The 26832-nt window shown below is 44.5% G+C and overlaps 1 protein-coding gene across 10 annotated transcripts in view; it reads left to right on the top strand.

Moving 5' to 3' along the window:
• SRPK2 (SRSF protein kinase 2) overlaps positions 1-26832 on the top strand; it is a 323924-nt gene that overhangs the window by 72807 nt on the left and 224285 nt on the right. For 3 of the 10 annotated variants that reach the window (XM_075064668.1, XM_075064657.1, XM_075064643.1), the window contains one exon: positions 21117-21180. The exons of 5 other annotated variants lie outside the window; for them this stretch is intronic. In XM_075064668.1, coding sequence (XP_074920769.1) covers positions 21143-21180 — 38 coding nt within the window. In that variant the 5' untranslated portion in view covers positions 21117-21142. Of the gene's footprint in view, positions 1-21107; positions 21181-26832 lie in introns of those variants that run through there. 2 more of the 10 variants (XM_075064655.1, XM_075064641.1) reach the window with 1 other exon arrangement.

Genomic DNA, 26832 nt, shown 5'->3' with positions numbered 1-26832 from the left:
CCTTCTTGCGTGGGCATCTGTAACATCAGGCCGATGGGTCCTCAGTATGGTGGTGCGGAGTTACACCTTTCAGTTGCTTTCTACCCCTCTTTCCTACCCCCTCCCGCCCCTCTTCAGGGACCCTTCTCACTAGAGTCTTCTCAAGCAGGAGGTAGATGGGTTACTGCAGCTAGGTGCGGTGGAGGTCGTTCCTCCAGAGTACAGGAATAAGCGTTTCTATTCCCGATACTTTTTAATCCCAAAGTCCAAGGGCAGTGCATGTTAGTTCTGGTACAGAGGATAGAGTTAATTGGAGCAGTGCTCGACTCTACCTGCGTCAGGGCTTTCCTGCCACTGGAGAGATTCAGGGCATTGACAGACCTTGTCGTGGAAGTCTTTGCGTTTTCTCTGACCACAGCCAGGGTTTGCCTGTGCCTCCTAGGTCACATGGCAGCGTGCACATATGTGGTACACCGTGCCAGGCTCTGGAAGCAACCCCAGCAGCAATGGCTGGCAATGGTCTACTCCCAGTCCAGAGACCACCTGGAAAAGGTCATTACCATCCCCGCAACAATACTTCTGTCACTGCGATGGTGGACCAGCTCTGGGAAAGTCCTGGAAGGAGTTCCCTTGAACAGCACTCCTCACTCAGTCAAGTTGGTTTTGGATGCCTTGGACCTCAGCTGGAGGGCGCAGAGGAAATGACGCTACACATAAACATCAAAGAGCTCAGGATGGTACATAGAGCATGGATGGTCTTCCTGCCTCACTTATCAGGCAGAGTAGTCAGAGTCTTGACGTATAACACAGCCTCAGTGTTCTACAACAGCAGACAAGTGGGAGCGTGATCCTCTGCCATGAGGCACTCCATCTCTGGGACTTCTGCATTGACCATGGAATCCACCGAGAAGTGTGTCACCTCCTGGGTGCCAAGAACATGCTAGTGGATCACATAAGCAGGGACTTATCCTCTCACCACAAGTGGGCGCTCCACCCAGAGGTAGCAGGCATGATCGGCCAGAGGTGGGGAACTCCTCAAGTGAATTTGTTTGCCACCAGGTAGAACAGCAGGTGCCACAGGTTCTGCTCCACATGGGGTCTTGGCAAGAGCTCCCTCTCTGACACCTTCCTCCTGCCATGGGCAGGAAGCCTGATGTACGTGTTCCCTCTGATTCCACTCATCAGTAAGGTCCTAGCGAAAATCAAAAGAGACAAGGCTCAGGTGATCATGATTGTCCTGGTGTGGCTTCACCAGCACTGGTTTGGGATGTTATTGAGGATGGCAGAGAGCCTGACGAACTGACGGGACTTGCTGTCACAGGATCACAGTCAGCTCTTGCACCCCAACCTCGCATCCCTCCACTTCACAGCATGGATGTTGCATGGCTGAACCCTGAGAAACAGGCCTGTTTGGAAGGGGTCGAGAAGGTCCTCCTCGAGAGTAGAAAGTCCTCGACTAGACAGACTTACCTGGCAAAGTGGACGAGGTTCTCCTGCTGGGCGGCCGAATGGGGCATCTCTTCTTCGCATTCTTTGTTTTAGTCAATTTTAGACTACCTGTTTCCATTTGAGGAACCAGGGCCTGGCATACTCTTCTGTCAGAGTGCATCTGGTGGCCATTTCCGCCTTTCATGACGGTCAGGTTCCTCAGAGGTCTTGAGAGACTTTTCCCACAAGTTTGGTCCTCCGCCCTTTGAGCCTTTGGGCTCATACTCCCTGTCTCACCGATTGTGGAAGATAGCTTTCCTGGTGGTGGTGACGTCGGGGGGCGGGCGAGTCTCCGAGCTGCAAGTCTTGGCCTCAGAACTGCCGTACACGGTCTTCTATAAGAACAAAGTTCAGCTCTGACCCCATCCGGCCTTATTTCCCAAGGTGGTGTCTACTTTCCACATGCGCCAGGACATATTCATTCCGGTCTTCTGCCCCAAGGTGCCTGAAACTGGTGAAGAGAGGCGCCTTCATGCTTTGGACATAAGAAGGGCCCTGGCTTTCTACCTAGATTGGACAAAACTTTTCCATAAGTCGATCCAGCTTTTCACCTCTACAGCTGATAGGATGAAAGGTCTCCCAGTGTCCACTCAGAGGATTTCTAACTGGATCACCTCTTGCATTCGGACCTGCTATGAGCTGGTGGGAGTCCCTCCACTGTTGATCATCAGAGCCCACTCGACCAGAGCTCAGGCATCTTCGGCGGCCTTCTTGGCACACTTTCCAATTCAGGATTTCTCTTGAGCCATGACTTGGTCCTCGGTGCACACGTTCATGACCGACTATGCCATCACTCTGCAGGCCAGGGATGACACTGGTTCAGCAGAGCTGTGTTGCAAATTACATGTCCGTGAACTCCTACCCATCTCTGAGGGGTGCTTCTTGGGAGTCACCTAAGTTGTAGGACATGAGCAAGCACTCGAAGAAGAAAAGACAGTTACCTTTTTCTGTAACTGGTGTTCTTCAATATGTGTTGATCATGTCCATTCCACAACCCACCCTCCTTCCCCACTGTTGGAGTTTCTGTAAAGAAGGAATTGAGGGTGGGGGGAGCTGGCGGCACCCTATATACTGTGGCATGTGTGTCCCACTCCAGGGGCTGCCAGAGCTGGTCCCCTATGGATACTGCTGAGGGAAAAAGCTTCCGGCACATGTGGCGAGCACACACACGTAAGCTGAATGGACTTGAGCGCCACATCTTGAAGAACACCAGTTACGGAAAATGGTAACTGTCTTTTTTTCAAGATGTTTATATTCAATGTGGATCCCATGACCTGCCCTCCATCCCCACTTTTTGGAAGTGCTCAGCAATATGGGCTTTGAACTGTAAGGATACTGAGGGAAAATCATGGCCACCCCATCCTTTATGTCCTTATACAAGAGTTTGAGGAAGCACAGTGCATATGTACCCTGATGGACACTGCTATTCAGAAGAACTCCAATCTTGTGCAAACGAGGTGCGTGTGCACCTACAGTGAGATCCACACTGACTACAATATCTTGTAGAACCACAGTTACTCTGGGGAAAGTAACCATTAAAACTCACAGGTTAAACAGGATCAGACTTGTTCAGTATTTGGATGGGAGGTCTCCAAAGAAATCTCAGCAATGGTAGCACCTGTTGTAGACGATTTCAGTAGCTGGAACTATTCCCTGGTTGAGTATCATTGTTAGTTGTTATATCTCTGTTGTGTTACACTGTATCACAAGGATGGAGAGCAAGAACAGGCTCTCACCATCTTTGCTGTCAATTCTAATTTCCATCCATAAATACAGAAGTCTTATTTTACATTATAGTTGGCTGGATTATGTCCTGTGAGACAGAAGTAGACAGAAGGCTTTTAAAATGTAGTCTGTCTTTGAAGGAGCATGAGTAACATCTGGTTACTTGTGTGCCTTCTTTATGTATTCTATCTAATCTGTCAATTGTTTTGCACTGCTGCTCATCACCATAGCATCTGAGCACTGCTTCTTCGAGTGATGGTTCCAATGTGTATTCCACACATGGGTACGCATGCACACCATATGCCTGCGTCCAGAAATTCTTCAAAGCAGTGCCCTTTTCCCTGTACATTAGCAGGAGCTCTCCTTGCGCTTCTGACTGAGAGTATAAGGTACGTCTACACTATGGGATTATTCCGATTTTACATAAACCGGTTTTATAAAACAGATTGTATAAAATTGAGTGCACGCGGCCACACTAAGCACGTTAATTCGGCGATGTGCGTCCATGGTCCGAGGCTAGCATCGATTTCTGGAGCGTTGCACTGTGGGTAGCTATTCCATAGCTATCCCATAGTTCCCGCAGTCTCCCCTTCCCTTAGACTTCTGGGTTGAGAGCCCAGTGGCCGATGGGGCAAAAATCATTGTCGCGGGTGGTTCTGGGTAAATGTCGTCAATCATTCCTTCCTCCGGGAAAGCAACGGCAGACAATCATTTCGCGCCCTTTTTCCCTGGATTGCCCTGGCAGACGCCATAGCACGGCAACCATGGAGCCTAAGCCATGTCCTGCGACACTCTCACCCCCATCACTCGTTCAGGCTTTTTTTTTTTTCCGTTACAGCACGTGTATGTAGCCTGCAGCCAGCGACAGAGGCGATCCTCCACGTACACAGCCAGCATTCATTTGCCTTTTTGCATGATAGCCAGAAGACGCTTAATCAGTTGTTCTGTACCGTCTGCTGCTGGGTACAATTGTCAATGAGCCATGAACAGGTTATTGTCCCTCTATACCTGCTCTCGCTGCATCATGGTCACCCTGGCCTGAGATCGCCTGCGGGCGCGAAAAGCAAAACTGCAATCCGGACTCCCCAGTCAATCCTCCCTTTATGGTTTCCCAAAAATAGATAGTTTCTGCCTAGGATATGGGCACCAGTGTGCTAGAGAACAGTGTGCAGAGAGCACACTGTTCACTGTCAGATCCTGCAGAAATTGATGAGCTACATGCCATTCATCGGGGGTGCCCCTCAACAAACCCCACCCATTGGCTTCCGCTCTTCCCCCAATCTTCCTGGGCAACATGGCACTGTCCCCCATTTGTGTCACTACATTATCAAGAAGGCAGCGAATAAGAAACGGACTGTTACGTCGAGATGAATAGGGGGAGCCAGCCTTCCCGGTGCCTATGACAGCCCGCAGAACATTACCAACGTGCGGGGGAGAGAAGCCCAGCATCCCGCGCTATGAAGTCCAGGCAGGCCAAGAATCCTTTTCTTACACAGGAAGAGAGAGGGGCTGATGGAGCTCAGTCCCAGCTTGCTACTGATGACACCGGTACCAGTTACCCAAGCCGTTCTGACCACTACTGGAATAACGGGAGTCTTCCTATTTTTTACCCAGGCGCCCCGGCAGCCTCATTGAGGCCACCAGGAGCGCTCATGGGCTGATGGTAGACATGATAGCAGTCATATTCCTACATCTGCCACCAGCGGAGGGGAGAGAGTGGGATACTGACTCTTCACCTGCTCAGCTCGCGTCTACCAGCAGCATTCATAGACAATGGTGACTTGAAAAAAGTCAGCAAACGATCTTTCCCTTTTCTTTCACTGGTGGGGGGAGGGAGTAAATTTTCGAGCTATACAGCCTGAACCAGCTGGACAACGTGTTGACCCTACAGGCACTGGGGAGCGCAGCAAGAATGCAAATAGACTTTCGAAGATTGCGTGACTGTGGGATACTGAGGTCCTCAAGTACCCTTCCTCCCCAGACATCCATCTGATTTCCTGGCTTTCCGTTACGCTGGTTTCACGCAGTCACCTGTGTAGCCTGGAGATTTTCTTCAAAGCTTGGGCCATTTTCGTTTCTGTAACGGAGCTCTGATAGAAACGATATTGTCTCGCCATATCAGCGATCAAGATCCAGTATCTCGCTGAAGCGGTCCCAATGCTGGAGCTCTTTTGATTGGACTGCATCCCATCCGCATGCTGATCAGAGCTCCACGCCTGGGCAACAAGGAAATGAAAATTCAAAATTTCGCGGGCTTTTCCTGTTTACCTGCCACTGGCATCCGAGTTCAGATGCTGTCTAGAGCGGCTCACAGTGGTGCACTGTGGGATACCGCCCAGAGGCCAATACCATCGAATTGCGGCCACACTAACCCTAATCCAATATGGTAATACCAATTTTAGCACTACTCCTCTCATTGGGGAGGAGTACAGAAACCGATTTAAAGAGCCCTTTATATCGATGTAAAGGGCCTCGTAGTGTGGACAGGTACAGCGTTAAATCAGTTTAACGCTGCTAAAATCGGTTTAAACGCGTAGTGTAGACCAAGCCTAAGAGGCAGTGAGGATCGACACGTCTCCAGTTCCTTCTTACCACTGCTTAGCCTGAGTTGGAATTGTGTCCTCTTTTACTGTAACCTACAAAGAAAACATTTGTAAATAGTTATATTATTAGATTTGTAGTTAGTAGTTAAAGTTTATAGGATAGCATAGAGTGTTTTCTTTCTCCTCCATTTGGGAACCCCTTCCTAGCTCTGGGACTATCCTCAGAGACCTGGGATTCAATAATTTTGTCTTCTGCCCTTCATTCTTCTCCACTGGTGATGAACATCAACGCTGCCTATACTGTATGGGTGAGGAGCATATCTCTGTGAAGTGCAGTATCTGTCACTCCTTCCCACCCAACACTCAAGAGGCCCAGGAGCTTTGCCTCTGGAAGCATGTGATGGAGAAGGCTATGAGGTTTCTCTGTGATCTGGGCCAAGGAGACCTCCCTGTACATCAGCCTCAATTGACCAGCAGTAGCCCTCCAAGCACGTGCCTTGGAGCAGAGCCCTCAGCATCTAAGCCCAAGGACTCTTCTTCTAGAGCGCCACGTAAGAGTAGAGGGCACTCTCATAGGTGCAAGGATAGGTACCTGTTGAAGACTCTCCATAAGAAACATGTTTCCTCCCTGAGCCTATCAAGGTCAGGTGAGACATCACATAGGGAACCTCAAGATACAGCTCCAGTGAAGACTCCTAGATTGGAGGACAAGATACATAAAAAGTAAGATCAGCCGGTTCCATTGGTCACCTTGGTACTGAAGTGTAAGGACAGATGTTTGCCAGTTCTGCCTACGAATGCGGGTCTGGACCATTGTTGGTACCACTTCGTCAATCTAAAGACCATCCGGTTGCAGCAGATGCAATGGATCCATCAGACTTAACTGTGGGAAACCCTGAGACACCAGGGTGTACTAAGACTTATATAACACTGGAAGATACATTCTTCTCTTTTAAACAGTCTCTACTTCTTTCCAGCCTAGGCCTTCTGAGGGATGTCCTTACTCTGGAGCAGGTACCTACATCACTTTCCCAGGAGCCATCTCACCTCCACCCATCTGGTAGAACTGCCCTGGTACCAACAGCACTGCCACTACTGATGGAGTAGTTCTCGGACTCAGATGAATCAGAGGAGAGAGGCACATCAGTATCCGCAGAGGCAGCTGAGTCCTGATAAACAGTCAAGGGGTTATGCTTGCCATTCTGCTGGATACAACCCTCCCCCCTCCAGGACTGCTGATACTGATTTCCTTGGAGACCCCTGCAACCAACGGATTCCTCTTTCTGACCTTATTGGGGTTCATGCGATCCTTATGATAGGTGTCCAGGCCCTCTGGAGACTCGTACTGCTTCTCTTCCTCTCATCAGCTGGTTCCATCGGTGTATGAGGAGGAAGAGGTGGAACCAGAGCCACAAGTATGAATGGATGCAGTTTCCTCATTCCTGGATGAGTCAGTCACTCATGCTTTGCCTTCTCCACCGGATGACCACTGCCAACACCAGGAGTTGTTATAAAGAGTTTCCAGTGACCTCTGGATCCTGTTAAAGGAGGTCCAAGACCCTCAACATCAGCTTCTGGACATCTTGCAGCCGCAGGGATGGAGTAAAGTGGCCCTGCCCATCAATGAAGCTATACTAGAACCAGCAAGATCAGCATGGCACACTCTGGCATCCTCTGTCCCTGCACCGAAAAGGACTGAGAGGTGGTTTAGAAACAACAAATCCTGTATCTTGTCAGGGAGTTAGACTAGATGACTCTTGTGGTCCCTTCTAACCTTATAATTCTATGTTATTTTGTTCCTGCTAAAGAGGCTGAGTTCTTATTCTTCTATCCTGCCCCAAACTTGCTGGTGTTTCAGGCGGCTGCTGAAAGGGCTTGGTCATACTATCAAAGGACCACCCCAGCAGATAAAGGCTTTAAGAGACTGGAACTCCTGGGGTGGGAAAGGGCTTCTCCAGAGGTTTGCAATTTCATATCGATAACTACCAAGCATTGTTAGCAAAATATAATTTTAATACCTATTCCAGGCTTGCAGACTTCACAGATAAGCTTCCCACAGAGAGAGGGCCCAATTTCGGTCTCATTTAGATGTGGGGAAGCCAGTGGCAAAAGTAGCCCTCCAGGCTGCAGTGGATATGGCGGACATGGCTTCCAGAAGTTTGGCCGCTGGTCTAGTCATGAGGAGGGATTCTTTCTGCAATCATCAGACTTTGTACGGAGGTGCAAAACATTATCCAGAACCTCCCTTTTGATGAGTTGAATCTCTTCAGTAAGAAAATACATGAGTCCCTGCATTCGCTAAAAGACTTGAGATCGACTGCGTTCCCTGGGGATTTATATTCTAGCCACAGGAGGAACACCAGAGGCAATCCTGTGGACCAAGACCACCGTCGGCTCATGCATCTTATTACCAGGTCACAGCGAGCCTCTGTGCAAATGCCAAAAGATTCAGAGGCCTTGCTTCTAAGTCCCCTCTACTGTTACCGCCTCTACTCACTCTTAACCAGTGTCCAAAAGCCATTTTTGACGTGTTGGTTGAGATCCACTGATGCTAACTACCTCATTCCTTATCCTCTTTGGGGGGCTTCTTACATGCTTCGCCTGCAATTGGAACAAGATCAGCACAGACCGCTGGGTTATGGAGATTATCCACCAGGGATACTCCATAGAGTTTCTCTCCTTCCCACCTCACAAACCCTCTTCCCAGTCCCCCTTTGGGGACTACACTCATGAGGTACTTTTTCAATGAGAAGCAGAATCCCTTTTACACTGAGGGGCAATACAGCACATCCTGTCTCATTACGATGTGAGAGAATACTACTCCCCTTATTTCCTCATCCCCAAAAGAGATGAAGGGTGGAGACCCATCTTGGACCTTTGGCAATTCAACATTTTAATTCAGAAGCTAATGTTCCGGATGATTACACCAATATCTATAACCCCTCTCTTCAGGGAGGAATGTGTTCATGGCTCTTGACATGAAGGACACGTAATTCCATGTGGACATTTGCTCATCATACAGGAAGTTCTTGCATTTCATGGTATGCCAGGAACACTTTCAGTTTTTGAGTCTTCCCCTTTGGGCTGGCTTCAGCACCCAGAGTATTTACAAAAGTTTTTCTCTGTGGTAGCAGCCCAGATAAGATGCTAGGGCTCTACAGTATTCCCATACCTGGATGATTGGCTCCTGGTAGACTGATCTCGTTAGGTTGGTGACAGGATTTCTCATACAACTTTTAACAGCCCTAAGCGTTTGCATAAATGAGAAAAATCTGTTTTGTTACTCACATTGTCAATAAACTTTATAGCGACAAAGCTGGATTTGGTTTCCATGAGAGCGTTCGCCTCCTCAGAAAGGTATCCTGCAATCAGCAACCAGATTTCACACATCGCCCAGAAACCATGAACCACAGTGCACAAGTGCCTCTCACTGTTAGACATGCACCTACGTGACTTCTTTCGCCAAACTCTACTGTTAGGGGGCTTATTTCTTCACCCTCTCACTTCCCTGGTCCTTCTTGCATGAACAGAGAGCAACAATACCTGAAGTCCAAAGGTGCAAACAATTTGATGTTTATTGGGGTGAACTTCCAGCAAGCATGATTCCAGTTTACTTCCTTAGTGTCCCCCTTCCCAGCTCTGACACCACAGAGCCTTGCCTGTGTCCCTGTTTCTGTTCCCATTCCCTGTTCCCATTTCCCCCTTCAGCAAAACATGATCCCAATTCCCCCATCCCCAGTCCCTGTTCCCATTTCCCCCTACTTCCTGATTGACTGCAGACTATATAGTAAAACTTGAGTTTTGCTTAGCTGTATTAACCAATCCTAACATATTGTAACATGGTTATTTAACCAATTATATCCCACCACCTTAACTAGTTTACACCCAACAAAATTGATTATACAGCAGACAGAAACAGTCACAGAACCAGACAGAGACCATGCAAATAAACATACAAAAGAATGGAGAAGTGAGGATTTCACAACTACATCTATACAGACATAAGCATTTTCCTGCTGTGTCCATTAATAAGTGAGTTCTTACCAGACAGAAAACTATCAAACTAAATTTCCTTTTACATGTTCTAGGCTCTTCCCTTTCTCTGGAGGTGATAGGAATATCAGGTCAGGATTGTATTCCGAATAGCCCAATAGCACCTTATTTCAATGTGACTAGTTTGGAATGTGAGGATGTGACCATATACTTCCCAGCTTATGGCTGCCTCTGCTGCTTAGCTGAAGAACCAGGCCTCAGACTGTCACAGTAAGGGAAGGCCATTACACAGACAGACGGTGATTTTGATTCTTTCTTTTATACCCCTATAACTAGCTAAGTGATAAGAATACACCAAAATTCTTAAAGTATAGGCCTTTGCAGATAGGCCTGAATATCTGTATCCTAACATCCATTTGTGATACTTGCAGGGTTGGCTCCACTTGATTTGTCAACCATGCAAGAACCACATCAACTCCAGAGTGGTTGTGTCTGACAGAGTAGTCACCTCCTTAACTTGCGTGGTTGAACCTGGAAAAGATCATGGTGAGAGTTCCCTTCAGCCTTTTGCCCCCTGGGCCACCGTTGTGACGGATGCCTCCCTCCTTGGGTGCAGTGCTCACCTGGACAACCACACTGCTCAGGGTACCTGGATCCCATGAAAGGCCAGACTACATGTAAACTTACTGGAACTGAGGGCCGTCTGCCTTGTGTACAAGGCCTTCCTTCTGCTTATACACTCACTCCATATATAGATAATGTCAGAAGATATCATATGGTGGTCTATATAAATAAACATGGAGGAATGAAATCTTGTCCTCTCTGTCAGGAAGCTGTCACATTTGAATCTGGTGCATCAGGCACCGCATCACGATACAGGCAGTGTATCTTCCCAGTATCCACAACTCTCTGGCAGAGAAGTTAAGCAGAAGCTTCTTGACAGACCATGAGTGGGAAGTTGATGACCAGGGCCGGCTCCAGGCACCAGCTTACCAAGCAGGTGCTTGGAGCGGCAACTCCGGAGCGGGGCAGCACTTTAAGGTATTCGGCGGCAATTTGGCGGAGCGTCCCTTACTCCTGCTCGGAGTGAAGGACCTCCCGCTGAATTGCCACAGATTGTGATCATGACTTTTTTTTTTTTTTGGCTGCTTGGGGCGGCAAAACCCCTGGAGCCGGCCCTGTTCATGACACAGTCCTAAGCAAAATATTTACACAGTGGGGTACTGTGCTATGGGACCTCTCTGCATCCCAAATGAATGGAAAGCTCACCTATATTGCTCCAGGGAAGCCATGGGTTGTAATTCCCATGGCGATGCTTTGCTGATATCTGGGATGAACAGACTCAGATATGCCTTTCCTCCCATTCCCATGCTTCCTCAGGTCGTAGGGAAGATATGCTGCAAAAAAGTCAACATTCTCCTAGCACCTCTCTGGCCCAGATAGTTCTGGTTCATGGAACTTCTAACAATGTCTGCCCACCAATCAGGATCCGCCCATTCCCAGATCTCCCAACCCAGGACAGGGGGAAGACTAAGCATCCCAATCCGGCTCACTCCGCCTCATGGCCTGGTTTTTGCATTGGCGTCAGAAATAGAACACTTGTGTTTGGCCCCATTCAGGTGGTCCTTAAGATAAGTAGAAAAGAGACTACTAGAACCTGCTGTCAGGCTCAGTAGATATGCTTTTGGCCGAGCATGCCTATATCCTGGGTTTCTTTCCAAGATTGTTTCTAAGTTTAATATCAATCAAATAATACTCATGTATTTTTCCCGAAACCTCATACTTCCTCTGAAGACAGGATACTTCACTCCCTTGATGTCTGGCATGTCCTGACATTCTACCTGTAAAGAATCAAGTCTATTAGGAAATCACCGTGACACTCTATCGCCATAACAGAGAAATCGCTTGGGCAGACCATATCCTCCCAGAAGATTTCTAAGTGGGTCTCAGGATGCATCTTACAGTGATACAATATAGCGAACATTCTTCCCCCTGGGAGTATCATAGCTCACTCCACAAGCTGCCTCCACGGCATCCCTAACAGACATTCCACTGCACGACATCTGCAGAGCGGCCACCTGGAGTTCAATACACATGTTTGCGATGCGCTATGCCAGAGGTGTCCAAACTTATCCTCCCAGCTGCATACAGTACTCTTCAGAAGTTCGAGAGCCACAACTCATGCACAGCCTATTTGATGACATAAAACTAGCTCTTGTTATTTTGTCATCTTTCTTACTGAACACCAAAAATAGTGTCTGTTGACTGTTTAGGTGTAATGTTAATGCAGTTAGCTTGTTTTTCCTTAATTTTGATTCAGGAGGCTATTTAGACAAAAAGTTACTGTGATTTGTTTCATAGTGACGTTTTAAGTTGCTCGCTTTGTAATGAGTGAGCGATGCATTGCAGGTAAGCCATAGGGATTTGCCACCTTTAATAGTGAATGCAAAATCTTTCTCCCGTTCTGGTTTAAAACTTTGGTTTTCTTCTTCATACTTGCATTTCTTACATTTTAAAGATGTCATTGTCATCCATGAAATTAATGTAGGATTAACACTTAAATCTAAAACTTTTCAAATGTGACTGTAACCTTTCTGTGAGGTGGTGTCAGCAGCAACAAGAGATGGGTTCAGTATTCAGGGGTCCATCTTAATAATACAGTATGGAACCAGATTGAGCCCCCGCCCAGCAGGGGCTGCTCCAGGCCCCAGCACACCAAGTGTGTGCTTGGGGCGGCAAGCCGTGGGAGGCGCTCTGCCGGCATTGCGAGGGCGGCAGGCTGGCTGCCTTCGGCAGCTTGCCTGCGGAGTGTCCGCTGGTCCCCCGGCTTCGGAGGACCTCCTGCAGGCGTGTGAGAGGTCCTCCGAAGCCGCGGGACCAGTGGACCCTCCGCAGGCAAACCGCTGGAGGCAGCCTGCCTGCCGTGCTTGGGGCGGCAAAGTCCCTAGAGCCGTCCCTGCCACCCAGTAATCTGGGAAAATTACACACCATCGCCTGGGTGTCTCTCCTCTCACAAGCACAGAGTCTAGTGTAGGAAAGAAACTTTAAATAGAAGGAGGGAAATAACCTTGCATTAATTTAGGAAAACATTGTAAGTAGGATTATTAAACATAAAACCATCAGCAAATCATTCATCCCAGAGTACGTTGCCTCAGGTTTTTGAGTCCAACAACCAAAAGTTCTTTTAAAGTGCACCTCCCTTCTTCCTCCATCATACTCCACTCACAGTTGTTGTCTTGGATCAGCAAAGACCCAGAGTTCAGGGGTGCATCTGCTTGAGTTCAACTCTCAGCTTGGCGGGGGGTGGTGGAAAGGCACCCTGCTTGTTCTGCTATCCATGCACTTGCTCTGGCATCAGCTGCCCTGCCAGCCACTCGCTGCTCCACTCTGTCGGCCGGGGGGCCGGCCTTAAGGGTGGGCGACGTGGACAACCGCCCAGTGTGACTGCCAAATCACCAACCAGTTTTCCCTTTCTTACTGTTTTGACTGCAATAATCTAAATTTGACAGCAGTAGACATATGTCACAAGAATTCAATGAGTGCTTCTCCATTCTTTCTACATATGTTATGTACGTGGAAGAACAGAGCTTGAACTTAGCTTTAACAGTTTTTCCATGTTCATGTCTAGCAAAAAAAAATGTATAAATTATTTTTGTTTTCCCTGACTCTACCTAATTTATTATGTCGTTAAGCTAGAGAGCATTACAAAAATAAAAAGATATAGTGAAGTATCTCTTGTATTCTAGCCAGTCAGTAGAAATTCAGTTCTGTTTCTAAGTGCTGCTGTTACAGAAGATTTCACCAGTCAAAATGTTTTTGGGTATGCTGCCCTCACCCTCCCAGGACCATTACAGACTATTAGATCATGTGGAGGGGCATGGGGCAGGCAGCAGATGCCCCTTCCTCTTTGCAGCAAACATAAGCAGCATCAGGAAAGGAGGGACCTCAATAAAAATGTTATGTCACGCTCCCTCATTAGCATGCAACTTTTTATATTCTCAGCAAGGTTTGGCTCTGTGTGTGTATTGTGAATAGGATTTTTGTTGAGAGGGGAGAAGTGGGGGTTTGTTTACATGGGCATTTAATGTGTGGTGTTTGCTCTGTGGAGAGTTGGGGAGTTAGAGGGAGTTTAATAGCTGTGAAACTTCTGTTTGTTAAGGGAAGGACTTAGTGGCTGTTCATCTCCCCCCTGCCCCCACACCCTTCTGAGTTAATTTCTTCTAGTTACAGGTTAGATTGTAAAATCTTCATGGCAGGAGTCATGTCCTTTAATTTGTTTTGTAAATTGCCATTTACATTGATGGTCTAGCTTACAAATAAAGATATATATATATATATATATATATATATACACACACACACAAAAATATATATATATATATATATATATATATATATACACACACACATATATACATACACTTTGTTCTAGAATACTCCTGCCAGTCAAGATGCTCAGCTTTCAGTTAGTTTGCCTCTTTCCCAACAGATGGTAGTAAAATGAGTGATCAAGACATTTAAGTAGGCTTGCTAACAGATAGCACCATGATACAATCATAAGGTAGGCTGCCACCTACACCAGGGCATTCTTGCTGGAATATTTGACAATAGTTGACTGGTTAAAGAATAGGCGATCAGTTGATTGGTCATTTGACATTATTTGACAGCTCAGTAGACTGGCTTACCAGTCCTATCTGTTAGTACTATATTTATGTTGGCTGCTGTGTTTAATTGTGTGTCTATTTTTTTGTCCTTTGACTTGCATTGAAAAGCTCTTTTGTTCTCCTAAAGTTTATGTTAGAATGATGGCTAAGTAAGTGGTGGGGGAATTCTGGTTTCAGAAGGTCTGATAGCATAGCAGATGTGCATAATGGCTGTTTAAAAATTGGTGGCATCACTGTAGTCTAGAATCTAAGCTTTCATTTAAAAAGAAAATTCTTCCGCAGTATTAATCTTCAGAATGTGAACCACATGTGAAGCAACTCAGTGATGTGTGCCTAAATCTGGAGACAACTTGAGACAATAGCTGTGAGAGAAGCATGAACTGCTTTCATTTATCCCAAAGAGAGTTGACTCTGAAACTCAATGATGTTTAAGTTTTAACTTAATCAATAATGAATTATTTAACCATGTTAGGAGGAACAAAACGCGATTTCTGCTTACATGTCATTGCACACAATGGCAGATATTGAGATACTTAGTTGTCAGAGGTTTGAGGGTGGTATATTAATTCTTCCTCCTCTTCCAGATTCATCACTTTCACCTTTATCCAAAAAGGGGAGTTTATATGTTCTTCTCTAGTAAGGCTGTGTCTACAGTTGAATTGCTACAGTGACACTCGCCACCGCTCTGGGGTTTCCACCGTCGGCTTCTGCCAGCTGGGGTCTCAGCCCGCTGCCAGCCTGGGATTCTTTCCTCCAGGCTAGCAGTGGGTGCAGAGTGGGACCCCGGCTTGCGAGGTGCCAGCAGCGGGATCCCCAGAGCGGCGACGTGCTGAGCAGCTCAGCCTGCCGCTGCTCTGGGGCTTCCACCACTGCTGCTCTGGGGTTTTCACCATGGTTTCCTGCCAGCTGGGGTCTCAGCCCACTGCTAGCCTGAGGTTCCATCCCCCAGGCCAGCAGCTGGTGCTGAGTGGGACTGGCGGCGGGACCCCAGCTGGCAGGAGCTGGCGGTGGAAACCCTAGAGAGGCGGTGGGCTCAGCAGCTTAGCCCGCCGTCGCTCTGGGGTTTCAGCTGCTGGCTCCTTGCAAGCTGGGGTCTCAGCCTGCTGCCAGCTTGGTGTTTCTTCCCCCAGGCCAGCAACGGATGCTGAGTGGGACCTGTGGTGGGACCCCAGCTGGTAAGGGGCCAGCAGCGGGAAACCCAGAGTGACAGTGGGCTGAGTGGCTCAGCCCGCCCGGCGTGCCATCAAAAATCGGCTCGTGTGCCACCTTTGGCACCTGCCGTAGGTTGCCAACCCCTGCTGTGGGTAATCCACCTCCCCAGGAGGTGGTAGCTAGGTTAATGGAAGAATTCTTCTGTCAAGTTAGTGATGTTTATACGGGGAGTTACGTTGACTTAACGGTGTCTGTTGGGTAGTAGAATTTTCACACCCCTTAGAGATGTCGCTATGTTGATATAACTTTTTAGTGCAGACTAGCCCTAAGAGTCCACTATCTCCTGCATACAAAAATCACTGCTCATTCTTACTTGCTGCTAAAGCCCCAACTGTCTCCTACTCAGTTGTCAAAATCTCCAGCTTCCTTCTCTTCCCAATAATTTTTACAATGGTTATTAATTTTCAATACAGATAGCATAAAATAAAGTTAATTTGATATCCAAATTAAACAAGGAAAATGTGTACGAGATTAAATTATTGTAAGGTTGAGGCACAACTGGTTGAAAAACTATTTTCAAACAGTAGTTTTCAATGATTCCCTGTCAAACTATGAGGCTGTATCTAGTGGGATGTCCTGGGTCCAGTACTTTTCAATATTTTCATTAATCACTTGGATAATGGAGTAGAAAATATATTTATGAAATTTGTGGATGACACCAACCTGGGAGGGGTAGCTGGCACTTTGGAGAATGGGAATAGAATTCAAAATAACCTTGATAAATAGGAGACTTGATCAAAATCAACAAGATGAAATTCAGTAAAGATAACTGCAAAGCATGACCAGTTAGGGGGCAAAAAATCAAATGCATAAATGCAAAATGCTAGTTTGTAGTACAGCAGAAAGGGATCTAGGGGTTATAGTAGATCACAAATTGCGTATGAGTCAACATGTGGTGCAATTATGAAAAAGGCTAATATAATTTTGGAGTGTATGACCAGGAGTGTAATATGTAAGACACTGGAGGTAACTGTTTTGCTCTGTTCGGTACTAGTGAGGACAAAGCTGGAGTACTGTGTCCAATTTTAGGTGTCACAGTTTGACAAATGTGAGCAAATTGGAGAGAATCCAGAGGAGAGCAAAAAGTGATAAAAGGTTTAGAAAACCCGGCCTATGAGGAAAGGTTAAAAAACTGGGAATATTTAATCTTGAGAAAAGAAATCAGACCTGATATCAGTCTTCAAATATATTAAGGTCTGTCATAAAGAGTGTGATGGGTTGGACCACCCATCCAGGATGCCACCTGATATTCCGGGGTCCCACTGAGACCGCCCATTCCACCAGACTTCTCTAGTGCACACACAGGTAAAGCCACACTCAGCTGCAGACACAGACTGAAATCAGTGTGTGTGGGAGGACTTAGCTCGGGAATGTACTCAGCACTCGTGCACACCTCCTTTCGTGTGTAAACCCCAAATTATATTGACTTGCAGTTAACTCCTCTCTTACCATTGTAGTTATGTTTCTGAAAAAGGCTACTTTAAGCTAAGTGATATTAAGCGAATCCAATTTCCCCATAAGAATTAATGTAAATAGTGGGGGGTTAGGTTCTAGGGAATTTTTTTTTGCCAGACAAAAGACTACACACACACACACACACACACACACTCTCTCTTTCTCTCTCTCGAAGGTTTAAAACAATTTAATATTGTACACAGCAATTATGATTGTGAAGCTTGGTTGAGGTGGTGGAGTCAGAGGGTGGGCTATTTCCCAGGGAATGCCTTACTGCTAAATGATGAACTAGCACTCGGTTGAGCCCTCAAGGGTTAACACATTGTTATTAATGTAGGGAGGAGACACAGCATGGTAGAGAGAGCCAGAGACATACACCATGTGTGTGTAAGTGAGCCAGAGACACACACTATGTGTGTGTGAGAGAGCCAGAGAGAGAGACACCGTGTGTGTATGTGTGTGTGTGAGAGAGAGAGAGACGTGTATTGCTCCTTTAAATATGCTGACCTCACTTTAAATACAGTGGCTTTTGAAGTAGATCAGCAAGTTGAGACAGCAACTGCTGCCAGCAAGTTCCCTCGGTTCTGAGCCCTGTCTTGTCTCCCCTCCCCCCTGGGCAGAAGGGGTAAAGGAGCGGGGAGCAGCAGGAGTGGGACACCCTGACATTAGCACACCGCCCATCCCCGCTGCACAAAGCAATCAGGAGGCTCCCAGGAGCAGCTCCAAGGAAGAGGGCAGGAGCAGCACATGGCAGTGCGGCAAGGCTGCCCACAGGGAACTTAGGAGAGCTGATAGGGGGGCTGCTTGTCCACCCTGGTTCCAAGCCCCGCCCAGCTAGCTTCAACGGACTGCTCTTTCTGCAAGCAGTGGACAAAGCAGGCGGCTGCCAAACAACATTATAAGGGAGCATTGTGCAACTTTAAACGAGCATGTTCTCTATTTGATCAGCAATGAAACAACATTAACTGGGACAATGTTAAGTGAGAAGTTACTGTATAGTCTTTAATTACTTGATCATTTACAATTTGTTTCCCTTGCAGGACTCCTGCCTCATTCAGTTAATGGGTAGTTACTCAATATGTCTTGTTGTCGTCCTCATTCAGTTTGTGGCCCCAGGTCTTGCTTTTGTCTGGGTGTTTTATGGTGGTGTAACCCTCCTGTCTGAGTGATTTAGAAAATACTAATGAATTTATCCTAACAACACCTCTGTAAGATTAAACAATAGTATTATCCCCATTTTACAGCTGGGGAACTGAGCCACAGAGATAGTAGGGGCAAAATTGACCCATGTCCACTAAATTTGGGTGTCCAACTTGAAATACTTATAGTCTATATTTTTCAGAATACTTATCCTATTTTTTTTAATAGAATATTATATATTCAAAGCACAGCTCCGGTTGACTTCAGTTGTAGTAACTGGCATTTCTGCAAATCTGACCCCAGGTGTCTCACGTTGGGCACCCACAAAATGGGGAACACAGAATTAGTAGACAGCTGTGAACATTTTAGTTTAAGAGAATTATTCAGCATCACATAGGGACTGTGTGGCAGAGACAGGGGTAAAATCTAATTATCCAGGGTGGCATTCAACTTCCTTAACCATAAGACCATCCTTTCTCTTCCTGCGGTCCCCTGCCTCAGTCACTACCTACCTTCCAACTTCTGCAACAAATGAGTCAGCAGTCCTATAGATAACTGCCTCCTTCATTATCCAGCATGATTCATTCCTAGAGCACTATCCATTTGGGGTAGGGGGCGGCAAAATATGTGACATGAGTCTGTATCATAATGAATATGCATATAATGAATAGGGACCAAATTAAGATTGTACAGGCAACCTGAATTCTGGCATTTTCTAGCTTGAGCGCTTGAGTTTGTAATCTGATGTTCTTTTAACATAGATTTTTGGCTGTCATCTCCTCAGGTGTGTATTTTTATTTTGTTTTTAAACAAACTGGAAAAACAGAAATTCTGCAATATGGAACCATACTGATTCCCAGCTTGAGTCATCAGCAGATTTTGGACCTTCAGATCCATAGTGCAGAGAGACCTCTACTACTTGAGCTAACAGACTGGTGGAAGTAATTGGCTGTTGTCCTGTCCTCTGTATGGACAAGCCACTAGAGGGGATTGAGACACATGCTTTACCAGTGGATTTCACTTCTGTTTGCTGACAGCAGAGGGGTGTAGAGACTTAGAACCTGGGTTCAATCCAGGTTCTGTCCGGAAGGGTTCTGTAATGGTTCTAGATCCTTCTGCCCCTGCTTTCCTCTCCCCCTCCTCAGCCTGTCTCTGCTCCAGTATGCCCCATCCCAACACTGCTGTCCCCGTCCCCCTTGGATCCTGTCTCTCCTCCCTCTGCTTTTATCCATACTCTCACACCTTGACTTTTGCCTTCTTCCATCTCTGCTCCTCTCTATCTCCTGCACAGGTCCCAGTTCTTGTCCTTCTCTGCTCCTGTGTATCCCAGCTGCTGCTTCCCTTCCCACACTGGCTGCTTCCCACCCCGCCCCCTTCATCACTTCTGTCCCATGATGGAGTATGCTCAGTGCAGACAGGGACTTTGGAAAATTTATCTACCAAATTCTAATCTACTGAACATGTGTAAACTGAGACTTTTTGGAGGCTTATAACTTAGTCAAATTTGTGCAGTTTGGGGAAAGCAAAAGACACATCCCAAACAGCAAGATGACCCCCAGCCTACTTCTTGCTAAATTTCAAGCCCTTGGTCCAAAGCATGGTAATGCTAGAGCTTCTTAATGAATTGGTTGTACATTTTTATTTTAACATGGGAAAAACGTGCTTTTTCTTAATCTCATGCTCAGAAATGGCCGAACTTTTTTTCAGTTGAAACATAAATGCAATACCCCGAGGCAGATCCCTGTCATGGAAAATTTCAGCCTGAATAGTTAAAGTTTAGAAAAGTTATAAGCAATTGAAAACAGGGTCTTAGAATGGGAAGTGTCAGTCAACATTAAATATAGGTAGTGCTTCCAGCTCTGCTATAATAGGATTTTAAGATTATAATCAGTCAACTTTATTTTATGATAGTACCCTTTGGTTTTCATCTAAAACATTTAAAAGAAGTGGGTATTCACCCACGAAAGCTCATGCTCCAATATATCTGTTAGTCTATAAGGTGCCACAGGACTCTTTGTTGCATTTAAATAATAGACCTTCTGGCTACATAATAATCTTAAATTATTTTTAAAGCCATCCATATGTATTTGGTTTTGAGATCTCATGAAATAGAAATCACAGATGGTATGGGGATACCCCCTGTAGTCTGTTAGTAAAATTGATCTGGCTCTCAATATTTCTGTTCTAAATGGCATTGTTAGGACATTTCTTTTAGAACAAGTATTATGTATCAGCCCTGCTTGGCTAATGGGTGTTGCAGTTCATTGGTTGTGAGCATTAGGAGGGGCAATTAAGGTATTAGGAATAAAAAATTGAAGGTAAATTTAAATTTGGCCTTCAAAGTGTATTTGAAAGAGCACCCTGTAATCTTAATTTAAGAAATTCAGATATTAGTATATGCTGTTTATGATTTCTGATCCATATATTATAGTAGTGATTAAATACTTCATTCTTTGTGACAAAAATAATTTAAAGAGCCATATTTTCCAGGGCTTTTGGAATGAAGATTTAGAAGGGTAGTAAATATGTTTAGGTAGCAAAGCTGCAGAATACTTTACTCCGCAAACTATTTGTTTGATTTTTTATAGAAGCCGGAATTTGTGCATCTGTTTGTAATTTGTTATGATAAGAATCATCTAGTAAATATGTTAGCTCAACCTCAAAAGAGTAACCACCCCTCTGCTTAAAAGAAATGGTACTTCCTGCTTTCATAAACAGTCATGTGCATAGTTTAGCAAGGCCTGATAGCTCTGGAGCTTTTTCGTTTTGATCACTATTGAATCAGTCTTTACAAAAGTACTGTGAATCTTGTGGCCTCATTCTGAACAAAAGGGATTAGGAAAAAATCCTTTGATAATAAGACTTTGGAAAGCAAGGGCAGGCAATTTTGGTTGTGAATATTTTTTGATTTTTCCAGAAATCAAGCAGAAGATTGAGCTGCTGATGTCAGTTAACTCTGAGAAGTCGTCCTCTTCAGAAAGGTACAGCTACATCTCTTGCATGAACAATTAATGGTGTAGCATTGCAAAGAAGCAGCATAGGGCATTTTTTTGTCATCAGTTTGCTAATATTCTTGATGTATTGCATGCTGGTTATTGTAATGTATTGACTGAATCTGTGTTTTTGGTTAAGCTTTGTGTCTTTTTGCAAAGGGTTATTGATTTTTGTTTTTAATGAAGTCTAATCATCATCAGCATGCAAATCATAATACAGCAGACTACTGGTTTATATATACTCTTGTTGCAGTCTGTGTTCTAATTTTTGTTTTCACCCAAAAAGCATCTTGATTTCTTAATTCAGTTTCAAAAATTAGATTTTTTTTGGTTTGTATTAGAGGAAATCATTTTACAGTTACCAAGGTTGCTATTAAATTTAGGTTAGTAGAAAATTATAATTTGGTTAACCATTAAATATTCTGTTATGTTGAAAGGGAGTGGCCTTTGCAAATAGCTTAGGAATTGCAAACACACAAATTAGTCACATTCTGTAAGATAGATGTGATGCTTCTTCAAGTCTGTGCTAGGAAATGGAACAGTCACTGCATGCAGTAATAATGGTTCATGCCTGCAGGTAAGGACAAAATGACTCAAGTGTTTTTAAAGCAATTATTTTATCTGTCAGTCAGATTATTATAATTATAAGTAGCTGTGTCCTATTACATAGATATTTTTAAATATTTTTTTTTTTTATTTTTGACATTCAGATTTTTGACGTGCAATGTCCTCTTAGTGACTATTTTGGTGCTTTTAATAACCAAACCTGTTCACTCCTGTTTTGCTTGAGATTTAATTTTAACAGAAAGTTGTGTTAATAAAATTATTTCAGCTGAGGGCAACATAAGATCAATTCAAATAAAATATTATTTGAATTAAATCATTTAATCTGTGTGCAGCTGAGTATTATATATTTTGGAAATGAGTTGCCAGAATTGTAATTAGTAATTTAGTACACCTAAGCAGGCGTTTTTAGCTGAAACGATGTTATCTAAAATGTATTTGAATGAATGGGTAAACATAATAAAGCATAATGGCAGTGCACTGGAAATCTAAGGTAAGGGAACATAGGATAAAAGACAAATAATTAAAAAGGAGAAAGTAATGTGGGGGAAACATGGCTTTAAAAACAACATGAGCAGTTTAATTGGATTTGTGAGACTAGTGAGGGAAGACGTGAACTAAACCATGATATTGCTTTTCACTAGCTCTAGCATGACAAAATATCAGAGCAATGAGAGATACAGAAAATGGTGGGGGGAGTGGGTTGTTTAAGTCACCTTTCCAAAATGGAGAAATGTAAGAAAAGCTTTGGGTTATTCTTGCGAGTATAAATTGAAAATCATGAAGAAAAGGCCTAAGATCTATAAGATATTTTATTTATCCATCCCCCTGCACCTCGATATCATATAAATTGTAAATGTTAGGCCAAATAAATGGTGGTGGTGATAGGAGAGAGGATGATGGGGTGAAAGTAGTTCAGGAAACAGGTGTTAACTGTGATTTTTAGAGTTTCTGTGAAGGGTACAGCGATGAAGTGGTGAATCCAGTTAGAAAATATTTTTAGCAGCTCAAATGCTATGACAAAACTGGTGGCTGATCAAAATATATTGTTGCTCAAAATGTGTGTCAAAATACAGTATGTACTCTGGGGAGAAATTGATGGCTGACCAACATGAACCTATGTCTCTAAAGTATTGTTATATATAATTAGAAAAGGAGGAAAGGATTTTAAAGATGCATTTTATGCTCATGATCCATTAAAAATGCCCTTGCTTTAAAAAAAAGTTAAATTTGGCAAATGCATAGTTTGTAAGTTGCTTCATGGTTTTAAGTATTTTGAAAGGAAAAGGTCAAGATAAAGATTAAAAATTGGATATTGTGCATGCACAGTAAACTTTCTACAATATTCAGAGATTTTTGAGCATTGTGAGATACTACTATTTTAGTGATTTTGAGTTGACATTCATTAGTTATGCAGTTTATAGTGTCAGAAATCAGCAAATAAAGACTTTCACACAGACTGTCAGATACAGTTTTTCATTATTACTATAAAATATCCATCTTCTTTTCCCTGAACCTAAAAATATACTGAATTTATTCACTACACAGTAGGAAACAATGTTATCTATCTATCTAATATTATCTATCCTATTAGTTTTCCTTCTATGACAGAGGTCGGCAAACTACTGCCCGTGGGCTTTGTCTGGCCCATGGGACCCTCCTGCCTGGCCCCTGAGCAATGCTCTGGGTGGCAGTGCAGCTGCAGAGCTGTGGGCTGACCTGGTGCTCTGTGCTGCACAGTGGCGTGGTTGGCTCCAGCCGGGTGGCGTGGCTGCCTGTCCTGGTGCGCTGGGCGGCGCAGCTGTAGCGCCACCAGCCATAGGTGCTCCAGGCAGTGCGATAAGGGGGCAGGGAGAAGTGGGGGGGTTGGATAGAGGGCAGGGGAGTTCGGGGTGGTGGTCAGGGGGTGGGGGTGTGGATAGGGATCAGGGCAGTCAGAGGGAAGGGAACAGGGGGGGTTGAATGGGGGCAAGGGTCCCAGGGGGGCAGTCAAGAAGCAGATGGGGGGGTTGGATGGGATTGCGGGGGGCAGTCAGGGGATAGGGAGCGGGGTGTGTGTGGATGGGGCAGGAGTTAGGGGATGGAGGGTTGGCTGGAGCAGGAATCCCGAGGGCCGTCAGGGGATGAGAAGCGGGGGGAGTCAGATAGGGGGTGGGGGCCGGGCCACGCTTCGCTATTTCGGAAGGCACAGCCTTGCCTAACTGATCCTCCATACAATTTTGGAAACTTGATGTGGCCCTCAGGCCAAAACGTTTGCCCACCTCTGTTCTGTGACCTTTAAAAATTACAGTATAAAAAAGCTGTTTTGTAAAAGAAATCTATGCTAACAAATGGGTGACATTAAACAATAAAAGTAAGAGCATTTAAAGCAGGGGTTCTCAAACTGGGGGTCAGGACCCCTCAGAGAGTGTGAGGTTATTACATGGGGGGTTGTGAGCTGTCAACCACCACCACAATCCCTCTTTGCCTTCAGCATTTATTATGGTGTTAAATATATTAAAAAAGTGTTTTTAATTTATAAGGGGGGGTCGCACTCAAAGGCTTGCTATGTGAAAGGGATCATCAGTAAAAAAGTTTGAGAACCACTGGTAAAGTGTTTGTGAAACTCTGTCCTTAACCTATTGTGCACAGGTATTGAGTCTATATATGGTATATACATAATGTTTATATGTAAAGTTATTATTTGGGCACACATTCAGTCTTATGTTGTATTTTGTTTCCATTTTCACTTATGAATATGGGACTCCTCTGGTACGTTGCACTGCCTGGTGGAAGATCTAAATTAGAATCTCTGGTTTGGTCCCATGTTTTCCAGGCCAGGAAGGGTTAATAGAGGATGCTTGCACCCTGAGGGGCAGGGGGAGGGGGAGGAAGGGAGGGGCAGGAGAGGAGAGGTTAGAATTTGTGCATTGACACACACTGTACCCAGTGTGAGCGGAAGGGATGAGGGAAAGATTGACCCTCTGCCTCTCTTTTCTTTGAAAAAGGTGCTTTGGTGTTTGCAGATTTTACCTGAGGAAAAGGAATATTCTTTTTTCAAGATCAATATACTGTCCTGTCAGGCAGGAGTAATCCTTAGCGGGAAGAAGGTGGGAATAAAAATGAAAAAAAATTGCTGTGTTTTAAGAAGGCTCAAATTCTTAAAATCCTGCTTTATGATCCTGGGTTAGTTACTATCTCTCAGGTTTCCTTCTTTGTAAGAGGCCCTGATGTGAAGCGAAACTACCAAGGAAGTGTTTTGATGGAGGCTTTAGGACAAGGAGGCCTCAAGTTGATTAGAAGGGCAACAACCTCAAAAAGGAAAGTAATACAAATACGAGACACTTTTTCCTTATGATTGGAATTACGTAGTTGGGATTAGCGGGCTAATACATCAGCATTAAAATATTTTTTTTCTGTATGATCTTATTAAACATTTCATTTAGTAGATTCACTTAGATATAAATTTAGAAATGTAGGGTAATAATACATTGTAATATATGGAGATATACCTATCTCATAGAACTGGAAGGGACTCTGAAAGATCATTGAGTCCAGCCCCCTGCCTTCACTAGCAGGACCAAGTACTGGTTTTGCCCCAGATCCCTAAGTGGCCCCCTTGAGGACTGAACTCACAACCCTGGGTTTAGCAGACCAATGCTCAAACCACTGAGCTATCCCTCCCCCCAAATAAAGGGAATAACTGCCTTAAATAAAGGGAAGTTTCAGCATATCCTCTGTGTTAACATGTATGTTTTTTATTTTGCATGATTTTGAAGGACAGTCCTCATTTAAGAGAAGATAACATTAATGAGAAAACATATTACAAAATCATATAATATTGGGAATACGCTCACTTACTGTACCTCTTGCTGTATCCCCTCTCTGCAGGTAGCCTAAGCCTGCATGTTCTTTGGCTATTCAGTAGTGGATACATGAAGTTGCCAGCAGAGTTCTGACTGCAGCCATTAGAGAGCTGGGACCAACAGTCATGGGGAGGGAGTCTGCTTTTCAAGAACCTGTAAAAGAAGGAAAAACATCATATTTACATCGCAAATTCCTGTCCCCCTTTTATATTTATTAGGTACATTCAGCACTTCAGGCTACAGCTGTGTTTTTAGAAGTGTAGATGTGCGCATGCTTGTGTGTGTGCCTGTGTATCTGTATATGAACCTATTCTGTAGAACTCCTTTGAGAGGATGCCTGCGGACTTTGCATTTTAAAGATAGAAGAGTCACTTCATTCACCTGTGTCACTTTACAATCACTGAACATTCCCTAATAAATTTAACACACAGTATATTAATCTTTCTCGTAAATTAGAAAGTGCTTGGTAAACTATATTTACCGCTGTGATTTCTGAATCTGGAATTTGTGATCTGTCTTCTCATTGATGTAGTTCAGAGGTCGGCAACCTTTCAGAAGTGGTGTGCCAAGTCTTCATTTATTCACTCTAATTTAAGGTTTCACTTGCCAGTAATACATTTTAACATTTTTAGAAGGTCTCTTTCTATAAGTCTATAATATATAACTAAACTATTGTTATATGTAAAGTAAATAAGGCTTTTAAAATATTTAAAAAGCTTCATTTAAAATTAAATTAAAATGCAGAGCCCCCTGGACCAGTGGCGAGGACCTGGGCAGTGAGAGTGCCACTGAAAATCAGCTTGCGTGCCGCCTTCGGCACCCATGCCATAGGTTGCCTGCCCTGATGTGGTTTGACAAAGGGTGTTGTTGTGTAGCTAAAGGTCACTGACAAGGTTAGTAGTTCTAAAATATTTAACCTACTTTTTTCCTTATATCTTTTGCAGACCCTATATGTGTATTTTACTTTAAAATGAACTCACATTTTAATGTTCTTATTTTCTTTTTTTCAAAAAAGATCAATATTAGGCCTGCAATCATGAGCAGTCTTACAATAGCAAACCAGTGTATACGTATAATGGAAGAATAGTGTTCAGGTTCCAAGGTGTTTTATAAATAGCAGCGAGAGGAAAATATTTTCAGATCATAAAATATCTTGACAATGCCTTTTTTTAAAAACCCAAATGTGCAGTATTATTGATGGGGATTGTGTAGGGACAGCAACTGATTCTTA

This window comes from Chelonoidis abingdonii, chromosome 1 (assembly GCF_003597395.2).
Source record: "Chelonoidis abingdonii isolate Lonesome George chromosome 1, CheloAbing_2.0, whole genome shotgun sequence".
NCBI lineage: Eukaryota > Metazoa > Chordata > Testudines > Testudinidae > Chelonoidis > Chelonoidis abingdonii.
The sequence above is the reverse complement of the archived record's forward strand: the minus strand, read 5'-3'. Positions and strand labels throughout refer to the sequence as shown.